Consider the following 11715-nt stretch of genomic DNA (forward strand, 5'->3'; position numbering starts at 1 on the left):
ATTAATATTACAATAATTGAATCGTAAGGCTTAGGTACAAGAACCTTTCTTATGAAGATCCGTATTCATCAAACTTTTCTACATCCACCCCGTCGAAGTTTAATTAAGTAGGATAGAAAAGTGTTTTTGAGCGAGCAACAACTTTCTGTAATAGAAATTATGAATGATGGAGTGGGTGTGGAGTTCAATCCTTTTTAATAAGATGGTTCCTACTCACAGTAAGTTGTTTCGCAACGATCCGGATTTCGAGCCCTTTAGCTCATCATCAGTTTGAAGGGCATTTTCGCGTTGGCGGGGGTATCAGCGGGTTCACTTTTGCAATTCATGTCGAGAGACGTGTTTGTAGAAACCCTTCAACCTGATGATGAGCTAAAGGGCACGAAATCCGGATTGTAGTGAAACAACTTACTGTGAGTAGGAACCATCTTTTTAAAAAGGATTGAACTCCACCCCACTCCATCATCTTAAAAATTATTGTTAGTACTATAATGTCATTTATTTATTCCTTTACATAATTATTATCGTTAGATTTTAGGTTTCATTTGCTTGAAAAAAGGTTTCATTTGCTTGGAATAAGGTTCCATTTGATTGAAAAAAAGTTTCATTTTACTGAAAAATGCTATATGACTACTGCTTACTCTCAATACTAATGAGGGAACGTACTGAATGTAATCCTATGGCTAATTAACTTCGCTAGTTTTCGTGGTCCGCTTGACCAATTGATATCTTTCAATTAATTAAGGTTTTTAGTTGAGATAAAAAAGTCAATGGCACGAGCGGGATTCGAACCCACGATCTTCGGCTAGATACGCCACTATTCAACCACTTGAGGCTTGAGCTATCGTGACTTCGAAGTTCGATCCACTCGGACACCAACTTCCTATCTCAACCCCACCTTTTTTTTTAGTTTTCCCTCCTTTTTGCAATTTTTCAAATTTCGTGTAATTTAATTCTCGGCGACAAATGAAATGGCCATGGAGAGCTTTAGTGAAGTGTACTTCATTTTAACTTATTAAATTCACTAGTTTTCGTGGTCCGCTTGACCAATTAATATTTTCAATTAATTAAGGTTTTTAGTTGAGATAAAAAATGGCTAATGTGGAAACACAAAAAAAAAATCTTCAAGGCTCAAAGTATTTGTTTTCTGTGTAGATGTGTCATTTTGTGTGTCGCGTTGAGTGCCAGTCTCTAAGAAATTTTACTATTTTAGTAAATGTCATTTCAAGAATTAATAGTCAGTCAATGGCTAACCAATTTTTCACAAATGAAAAAACGTTCAACAACCGTTTTTAAATTAAATGATAAATATGAGCAAAAAAAGACTGCACATTCATCATTACAACGATTCAACCACATAAACAAAAATAGGTCATTTATTTGAATACATGAATTAGGACGGGAGGCTTCAATCGTGTAAAGGTTAATAGTCTCGTAAGCCCGATGTGCATGCATGCACATATGTCAAAATGTAGTGTCGGTCGATTATACTTAAATGCATGTCTTGTGTTGGTTTTTTTTCTTCCAAATTATTCCTAATAATTTAATATGGGTTATATCGAAGATTCATTAATCATTCTCGTGTCACAGGTTAGTATTTAATGTCAGTTTATCTTAACAAATTCATTGTTTTTTCCCCTTGCTGCAGATCTTCTTCTTTTCTGGAGGTTGGGTTTTCTTTGTCAAGATGCTCTTTAAGGATTACGAGATTCATCATAGAACAGTCCAGCTCATTTTCGCTATCACTTTCTCTCTTTCTTGCACTATGTTTGAACTCATTATCTTCGAGATAGTAGGCATTTTAGACCCTAGGTAAATTATGATTTGCTTTGGTACTGTAGTTGTTATTGACTTTTTTAAATTTTAGATTTTAAAATCAATTAAAATCAAAATAAGTAAGAATAATTGAAAAAAATTAATAATTATCATTTCTATCTTATCATGATTACCTTAGAACGTAATCAAAATGGAACCATATTAATTGTAACATTTTCTTACCAAAAATTTCATGTATGTACCTAACTAACTTATCTAACTAATTAATACGGTTTTATTAAGTTCCCGTCATGAATGATAATCCAATTTTTCAAATGAAATTTTATTTATACTGGTAACTTACCTAATATTTGACAAGATGACATTAAGAGGTTTTGCATAAAAAAAACATTATTTCTACTTTAGTTCTGTGATTATAATGTAGAAAAGTCAACAAAGTTACTATGATTAAATTATGTCAATCGTTGTAATATATATAATAGTATAACACCTCCAGGAATCAGTGATGAGTGCCATACTGTTTCTGGTGGTGGTGAACAAGATTGCTGACTGAAATTGTTTTATATTGACAACTTCTATTGTTACCTTACTGGTAAGGATTTGGCAGAGGTTTGCAATAAAAGTTTTGATTGCAAGTGCTGAGGGATGTTTTACCTTCTCCTTGTCAATCCCTGCGTGCGTCCACTTTTGCAGATGGGGAGAGCTCATAACCCACCTCAACTCTACCAAGTGCAGTACGTGGAGTGGGTGCGGTTCCTTGGTCTTACGTCCGATGAAAAGTTAAAGTGGCAGTTGCACAGTCAAAGCTGTCGAGGTTCATTATAGGGAAAAAAAACTTGACTGGTAAAGTGTATTCATCACTTCAGGTATGGGGTGGACAGGGAGACCCTACTGAAAGGTTTCGAAGCGTTGATCTGCTCAAGACTGTTCTACAGTTGAACGTTCAGGAACACCTATTCAACGTTTCAGAAAACACATTTTTGAGGTTCAGGAAGCTCTTATTACTAGGGGCTTTGAGCTGTACCAGGCAGGAACTGCTACCGCCCAAATCCCAGGGGAAGTGACTTACTCTCAACTATGCAGCAGGTTTCTTGGCCATGCCGGGCCACCCTTAATAGGCATGATCCTGAAAAACAAGCTTAATCAGGTGTAGACTTTGAACTCAGTTGCAACCATTCGTATAATCAACTCTTGATAATTTGAAACCAAGGGGACACAAAATAATTTGGATTATCGAGATGTTCAAATTATTAAGAGGAAAGAAGAAAACAAATGATTAAGAATTGATGTTGTTTTAAACTGTACGTACATAAAACATGGTAAAAATAATGAAAAAGTCTAAATATATCAACTGACGAATTAAATAGTGTTTGTGCATTATTTAAAAAATTGAAGAAGGGAGTTTTGTTTCAATGTGACCTGATGTTCTTTGTCTAAATGATTTTCCAAAGTAACTAGTGCTGAGACATGACATACATTGACATTACGAAACACTGACCGACAAACTAGAGAAAATTTGAACAAACTTTATGCTGTAAGGAAGTAAATAGCATTTTAAGGAAAATTAAAAAAAAAAAGTTCAAGTTACAAAGTGGCAAAATGTTTCGTATTACGATTGTATCAAAATACCCAGAATTTTTTCGATTTAGCAAAGTGACCTGCTGAAAAGTTCATATCAAGAAATTCGAATTATAATTTTCAAATTAACAAGAGTTGACTGTAGTTGCTTCAGAAAAAGCTTAGGGAGGGCAGTTGGATACTGGGGACAGTCCTGGGGCCTCTTGGCCATACACATCCAGGATGGCATCTTTATATATGGGTCTAGAACCAGCAAGAATGTGTACTGCTCAATGTATAGCGGGCTTGTCCTCTACTTCTGTGGCATTGCAGCATGTATATGGTGGAGCTGTATGTGATCTGACAAACATGCTTGGGGGAATTCGACATGAAAGAGGCTCTGCCTATCTAGCCTATACCGATTCCCTTTCAGCTATCAGACTTGGTGGTTCCTCTCATTGCTCTTGTTAGAGATATACTATAGAGAGTTGGAGCGCCTCAGAGAAATAGTGGTAGACGAACACAGATGAGGCAATGAAAGCTTAGATGTCTCACCCTCTAAACTTAACCATGTTGAGTCCTGGTGATACTGTAGCAATAAAAGAACATTGGTAGCACAACTGTGGAAGATCATCCAAGAAGTTCTTGCATGTCAATGCATGACTGAGCAATTGCCTCCAGTGGCCTTAAATGCAAAGAAGGAATCATGTTCACCTGTTTGAGGATAGGCCGTACCCGAAAAAAAAGGTTGCTTGGTGTATCACGCTTGTTTGAGGAATGCGAGGCCCCTTACAGGGTATGAGTAGGCACGACACGTAAAGACAGTCCTTGGGCAATGAAAGTAGGCTGTTCTGATTTGTGTAGAGATTAGTGACCGTTAATCGATATCTGAATAACTGTTGTTCTGATTTTTAAGGGAAACAGGAGTGCTTGTTTGAAAAATAGTTGTGTGTTCGTGTAAATGAGAGGGCCGATGGGGCTTTTGCCATCACAGTACATATAGAGCCTATGGGAGATAGAATATTAAAGTTTAAAAACCAAGGTATTCCATGGTAGTTTAATTTATTTAGAGATTGACGTTTCGGGCTATAGCTATCTTCAGCATGCCAAGCATAGAATTTCAAGATATCACAACTAGCAATCAATACAGTTCATGTCAAAGTTATACACAAAAACTATGGACAAGTGGAATAACAGTGTGGACAATGGAAAGTCAGCCTTATTGAGTTATGGCAACTTAGTAGTCTTAAAAATTTCCATGTTCCTAAAAACGCTTTTATGATAATTATTGTTATGAATATATTGAAGAAATATGAAATGCAAATGTATATATACAAGATGAGTGACTCATGTGGTTTGATTAAAAACAGCAAGCTTTAAGTTTGGCGGTTAAAAGATACTTGGGTGAGAGGACGAATAAGAATGGCTAGCCACAGGCTGCCATCACTGGTGTGGGATGATAAAAATGGTTATGATGGAGTGGATTTCAATAACAAGTTATACAATATCTATAATTCTTCCAGGTCACGTTACCTGCACTGGATTGTTGGCCTTTATTTAATTTTTTTCATGTTAATTGTGGCAATTCCTTATTACATAGGATACTATATTGTTATAAACATAAGATATGGTATGTTTTTTGTTTTTGTTTTTTTATTTTGTAACCTGTTAATTATGTGTCGATTTTCAAATAGTAACAAAACAAATGATAAAACCTCTAACCGCTGCAATATGGTGTATATTTATTTACCTCTTCTGGAAGATCGGAGACCCTTTCCCTCTTCTGAGCCCCAAGCAGGGCATCTTGTCGATAGAGCAAGCGATAAGCAGGGTCGGTGTTATCGGAGTAACAGTGATGGCCTTGCTCTCAGGTTTTGGTGCTGTTAATTATCCTTATTCTTCCATGGCTTACTTCATCAGGTAATTTGATAGTCATAGAAGCTATTATGATTCATAATAAATTTAGGAGTGTTATGTAATTTCAGAGAGGTATCAACTGCCGATGTGGTCGTCGTGGAGAAAAAGTTAATGTTCACAATGGACATGATTCTGGCAAAGAAGAAGAGGATCGCTTTATCTAAAAGAGGAAGTAAGGCTGGCTTTTCTATTGGGTCGCCCCAAGGTCTATGGGGTATGCTTAGAACTGGGAAAATTACAGACTCAGAAAGTATCCTTTTATTTTACAATACTTAATGAAAAAAAAAATTCTTGCCAAGAAATTAAATTTTGTTGAAAGGATATTATTATTATTATCCTTGTCCGACGAATATACAGTGAGGCAAAAAAAAAGTGCCACTTAGTATTTTCAATTATCTCTTAGACAATCCTTCATTATTATCTTACAACAATATTTGGTCCATTTTAAAGGATTAGAGGTAAATAAAACATAAGATAAAATCTCCCACATTTTTCTACAATTGGAGTTTATAAACAAATCTTTGAAAAGTCAATCTCATCTTTGTTGGTTTTTCTGTAAAGCTTCTTTCTAATGTTCCGGTGGTTTGATTTTTTTAATTTGTACCATTTTTAAGATTCAGATTTGTTTGAGTGATGATTTTAAGTGATATAGATTCAGCTAGAATCTCCTCATTGTTGGAAGATGGAAGAAGTCAAGCATATGTGGCTAGGGTGCTTAACATTCTCAGAACTGTTTGAAGGGTTTTCCATCGTGTCACATCTTAGAAAGATGATCGTTTTATTGTTTCAAATCTACTCCATAATCGACATTCTACCACTGTTGATATCAAGAAATGACTTCAGCTAGTTAGAAATTTTAATGTCAGTTTGAGCACTGTAAGGTGAAGACTTTTAGGAGCTGAACACAGAACAGCTCAGTTAAGTTTTGCAAGAAATCATGTCAAGTGGTCTGATTTCAGATGAGTCAAGGTTTTGTTTGAGGTCTTCTGATGGCCAAGAGAGAGTTTGGGGGAAGAACAGGTGAGCGATATATCCCCGGAACATTTTCACTTTGTTCTTTAAATGCCACTAATTGGCGCCGGTTTTATTTTTACGCATAACAATGCAAACCCCACACAGCTAGGATCATTGGCCACTATTTGGAGCAGGCTTCAATTCAATGTTTAGAGTGGTATATCGAACGCCTTCGGGAGTTGTTAAAGAGGATAGAAAGTTGCTCAAAGATGAGAGAAAATTTGCAGGAAGTAAAAATGGTGTTGTTGGAGGAATTTTCGAACAAAAATTTTCCAGAACTCTACATTCAAAACCTTATAAAATTGATGCCACGTCGAATGCAAGCACTGATCAACCCGAGAGAAGGAAAGACTCCTTACTGAATTGAATATTTTCTCCTTTAAATTCACTAATTTCGTGGTCCGCTTGACCAATTAATTCTTTACAATTAATTAAGGTTTTTAGTTGAGATGAAAAAAAGTTAATGGCACGAGAGGGATTCGAACCCACGACCTTCAGCTAGATACGCCGCTGCTCTACCACCTGAGCTATCGTGACGTCGATCCACTCGGACATCAACTCCCCATCTCGTGCCATTTACTTTTTTCATCTCAATTAAAAACCTTAATTAATTGTAAAGTATTTTCTCCTTTGGTAATATAGTAACATTTTTGGTAAAAAATTTTACTCAGTTTAATTTTTTTATTTCCTAGAGTTTTATTCGTTAGTTTATTTGTCTTCTATTTTTATTTAAAAATATACAGTAAATAGCAAAAAAATAAAAATTATAACAATTGCAAGTATTTTGCCATTGAGGGTGGCCAATTTTTTTGCCTCTCAGTGCAATTTCTGTGTCAGGCAGTCTTACGTTTATAGTTTTCCAATTCAGTGTAATAATATTGAGTGCGCTCTTCTTATTGTTATGTTATGCACCTACTGTCTCTTAAGTCAGAAATTATGAGCCAACTATTTTGGAAAGATAGTGTAGTTGTTTTCTTTCTTGGGTGGTAAAGATAGTTTCCCTATCTAGGTCTTTTCCCTTAGCTTTTACCCTAGAGATTTTTCTACAATTCATCAGCCATTAACACGTTATTTTCATTTTCTTTTATGAAATCGTTGTTGCTTTTCCAAGTTTTATTAGAAAGAGTGGTAACATAAGTACAAACGTTTTTCCTATTTTATAAAAGATATTTGGCAATTGAAACAAGAAACAGCTGGGTTGGAAGAGCTTAGCAGACAGCTTTTTCTTGAAGCTCATGATTTGAAGGATATGCTAACCAGAATGGAATGGGCCAAAACATGGCAGGGAAAATATTTTAACTGTCTTGGCTATTTCTTTTCATTATATTGTGTCTGGAAAATAATTATTGTAAGATATAATGCAACTAAATTCATTACTTGATGCTTATTTTTAAGTTAGTCCACAGTGAATATTATTTTTGATCGAGTTGGCAAGAAGGATCCTGTTACCAAGGGTATGGAGATAGTAGTCCATTGGCTAGGAATGAACATAGATGTTGCATTTTGGTCGCAGCATATTTCTTTTTTTCTTGTTGGATGTATCGTCATAACATCTATAAGAGGCCTTTTACTCACATTGACTAAAGTAAGTTTAAAGATTATATAAACTGATATTAATTGAAAATTAATTGTTCGTAAATTTTTAAGTTTACAACTGCACATCTTTCTAAAAAAAAGTATTTACAAGCTTAAAATTGTTTAATTTGTTTTTATTTACTTATTGATATTTATTTATAATAATTAATTACACTTTTAATCTAAGATCTTGGGTGAGATGAAAAAGCAAGTGTCACAAACAGGATTTGAACCCATGGCCTTCGGCTCGATACGCCGCTGCCCTAACTACTTGAGCTATCTTGATTTATTAATTTGTACCAGGATACTTCCCCAATATTCTTCTTAATAATTTGTAAAGATTTAATAACATTATAAAATAAAAAACAATATAAAAGGTTAGAGCAGCAGTGTATTGAGCCAAAGGTCATGGGTTCGAAATCGAATCCCATTTGTGACATTTGCTTTTTTATCTCAACCAAGACCTTACATTAAAAGTATAATTTATTAAAATAATTAATACAGTCAATTATGACTACTAAATACATATATGGATTTATTTATAATCTTAACATTCTGAGCCTTAAAGTTATATCATTGGTTTTGGGTTTATTTTATTTATAGTTTGGTCATTTTGGTCCATTTATCCTTGTTTTTTTTTCTGTTTTTTTTTGGTCAAGGCCACACACCATCTAAAGTGATGGTTCTGTTACTGAAAATTATGAAAAATCAAAATGTGTCAACAGAACAAAAAGTGAGGATAGGCAGACCAAAATGTTGGAAACGACCAAAATACTGCTTAACCATAACCCCAAAAGGAAAATTCTCAATGTTATGATAAAAAAAAAAATTCAAGAATTTTCCTTTCTAATTATTTGGTTATTAGGAAATAGCCCACCATTTTTTCCTTTTATCAGTTTACGTGCATTTATTTATTTTTTTTTATATTTTTTTTTTATTTTTTAATGAGGGTTCACAACAGCAGAGGTCATATAAACCCTCAGGGTGCCGGTGTTTTTGAAAAAAAGCCCGTTTGGAAGAATTCCGGATTCGAATGCAGAGCCGCTGGATTCGAACCCTGTACCTTTAGCTTACAGTGATGAGCGCTGTGTCAACGCCTAAACCATTTCGGCCACTGACGCCACCTATTTATTATTATTATTGTAGTACAAAAAAAAAAAAAAAAAAAAAAGTACAATGATTTGTAGGAAATACTAATTTCCTATGTACATATTCTTGTTATGGAGGGACATAACAACCAGAAAACTCTACCCAATGGCTAATGATCGACCATTACAAGCCATCACCATTGTGTACAGGGTGGGCTGGCAATTAATGTGCAGTGCAATTCCATTTGACCTGATTTAATTATTCATATTAGCTTTTAACTAATTATTTTGGCATTGTAAAAGGAAAATATGCAGAAAATGAGGATTGTGTAATACAAAATAAATATTTTTTAGTGATGTTTTCTGATTAATTGATGAATTATGTTATTTACATTTTATTTTTATTGTAGTTTTTTTATGCCATATCCAGCAGTAAATCTTCCAATATTATCGTTTTAATCCTCGCTCAAATTATGGTAATAAATTAATTCGAATCAGGCGTTTTCAGAATAATTCTAAAATTCTTCTTGTTGGTTAGGGTATGCATTTTGTCTCATCCGTACTGTTGATGCGAATGAATATGCCTCCAGAATACCGAATGATCATCACCCAAGTGCTGGGCGACTTGCAGTTTAACTTTTACCATAGATGGTTTGATGTAATATTTTTAGTCAGTGCTCTTTCATCAATAGCATTCCTATATCTTGCACACAAACCACCACCAGTTGAAAAAACCTAAATCTAATTATACATAAATAATTTTCATATATATTTGTAAATATTAACTTTTTACAGTGTGAGCTAATTTGTACTTATATAAAATAAATGTATAAACATTATAATTTATTGCTATTGTTATCAAAATATTCCATTTTTTTATTTTATGTCTTTTTTAATGTTTTGTAGATAGTTTAATTCTTCTTGTTAGTAGGCCTTCTTGAAGTGGATTGAATTCCAATTGAAATTTTTTCCCAACTTCAAGAAGACCTATAAATAAGCATTCCTTTATTCCCTTTAATAAATATTAAATATAGGTTACTAAATACTTTGAGGGTACTTTAGAATGAAATCTTCCCTGAGACCATGTAAAATAATTGAAAGCAGCTTCCATTCATAATTTCAAATATTTGATTAAATAATAATAAAAATGTCATTATTCTACTTTCATATTTCATTATCACAGAGTTAAAAAAAAAATTTCACACCTTAGTCAGCTGTGTACAATATTACACCGTTAAAGTGACACCTCATCACGAATGTTTTGCCAAAACCAGCCGGACCAGTCAAGATATTTGAAAAGGATTTTGGCCTTCAAACATTAAATTATTACGACGTTAATTAGTTTTCGGGTTGTGGTCTTCAAACATAAATGTTATATCAACTCTCAAGCTTTCGACAAGTTTTATTGACTTCTTCAAGGGATCATGTATGTCAATGTATTATATTACGTTTGAAGACCACAACCGGAATCCTAATCAACATCGTATTGAAGGCTGGTTGATTGCATAGCAAACATTAAATTATTCAAATGCATCAATAGATGTTTCTGTTTTTCATTTGCTTTTTGCTATAAATTGTAAAATTATTCGTGAAGCATTAAATTTTCACTCTTTAACAATTGCACCTATTTTTCGAAGTGTCGCAATTTTACGATCACTATTCAATTCAGAATTTTTGTCATGGCATAGATGTAAAAATAGACCAGCGTTCAGATGTCTGCTAAAATGTGTTCTGCGTCATCCTCATTTATCTCGACATAATTCCTTACAAATTTCTATGGTTTTGAGGATATCCAGCTAGTTCTTTTAAATGAACATTTGTATTAAGGTGGCCATTCATGATCGCTCCTAGCAGTCCAAACAGAGTGGTGCCGTTCCAAAAACCGCGTCAATAGCAAAACAACTGGCGTGCCCAGCTGTGCCGAATATTCGTCCGGTCCAAACTCCATCGCACCACTTCAAACATCTACAGCGAGATGACGGCATGGCACATTCGTGAATCGGAAAACATGGCGTGAACGGTGGAATATTGGAGCGCTGGATTGGTCAAGAATGGGAAAACCCGCGTTTTTTTGGCGCAGTCTCTATCTTTCTGACACTGAGCAAACATCTCCGTCCTACATTCTCAAAAAGTCAAAAACGTTTATTCTTTATTGGCAATGACATCCAATCGAGATTTTATTGTTGAGGTGATTGAATTGAATGAAAATTTACCATGTTTATGGAAAGTGGTGGACAATGATTACCACGATAGAAATAAAAGAAATTCGGTTCACAACCAGTTGGTCGACCTTTTCAAAACGACATTCGGCTAAATACACCACTGCTCTAACCACTTGAGCTATTGTGACTTTGATAGTTCGATCCACTTGAACACCAACTCTCCATCTCAACCTACAACTTTTCGAATTTTCTCTCTTTTTGCCATTTTTTGGTGTCCGAGAGGATCGAAGTCACGATAGCTCAAGTGGTAGAGCAGCGGCGTATTTATCCGAAGGCCATGGATTCAGATCCCACTCGAGGCACTAGCTTTTTCATTTCAACCAAAACCTTACAAAAAAAGATTAATTAATTGAAAGAAGTAATTTGGTCAATAGAACACTAAATATAATGAATAAATAAGACCTTTCATCCATCCTTAAATAGTTCCTCCAATCAGCAGGTTCAAGGGAAAAATCTTTCATCAAATTGATGTGGTTATTATGGCTTCTGTTCAGGAGCCACTTCTTACACCATTTCCTCTTTGGTTTTTTGCTTTTTACATATAAACAAACACTAGCACAAGAGATCAT

The 11715-nt window shown here is 34.5% G+C and overlaps 1 protein-coding gene across 2 annotated transcripts; it reads left to right on the forward strand.

Moving 5' to 3' along the window:
• Positions 1-1390: 1390 nt before the first annotated feature.
• On the forward strand, positions 1391-9725 carry LOC106668823 (Golgi pH regulator). Of its 2 annotated transcripts, XM_014397953.2 has the most exons (9): positions 1391-1587; positions 1646-1809; positions 4854-4960; positions 5025-5250; positions 5316-5497; positions 7428-7609; positions 7661-7846; positions 9335-9400; positions 9463-9725. In XM_014397953.2, the coding sequence occupies exons 1-9, from the start codon at positions 1546-1548 to the stop codon at positions 9661-9663; spliced, it is 1356 nt and encodes a 451-aa protein (XP_014253439.1). In that variant the 5' UTR covers positions 1391-1545; the 3' UTR covers positions 9664-9725. The 2 variants fall into 2 exon arrangements, with proteins under 2 accessions (XP_014253439.1, XP_014253440.1); XM_014397954.2 differs by lacking the exon at positions 1646-1809.
• The last annotated feature ends 1990 nt before the right edge of the window (positions 9726-11715 follow it).

The sequence above is a fragment of the Cimex lectularius genome, unplaced genomic scaffold (assembly GCF_000648675.2).
Source record: "Cimex lectularius strain Harlan isolate CLEC.00 unplaced genomic scaffold, Clec_2.1 scaffold155, whole genome shotgun sequence".
Lineage (NCBI taxonomy): Eukaryota > Metazoa > Arthropoda > Insecta > Hemiptera > Cimicidae > Cimex > Cimex lectularius.

Excerpts from the sequence above, each read along its gene's own strand:
- LOC106668823 (XM_014397953.2), top strand. The coding sequence starts at position 1,546 with ATGGGTTATATCGAAGATTCATTAATCATTCTCGTGTCACAG. Across the intron at positions 1,810-4,853 it reads GTAGGCATTTTAGACCCTAG|GTCACGTTACCTGCACTGGA; the intron begins GTAAATTATGAT and ends TAATTCTTCCAG. Across the intron at positions 5,251-5,315 it reads TCCATGGCTTACTTCATCAG|AGAGGTATCAACTGCCGATG; the intron begins GTAATTTGATAG and ends ATGTAATTTCAG.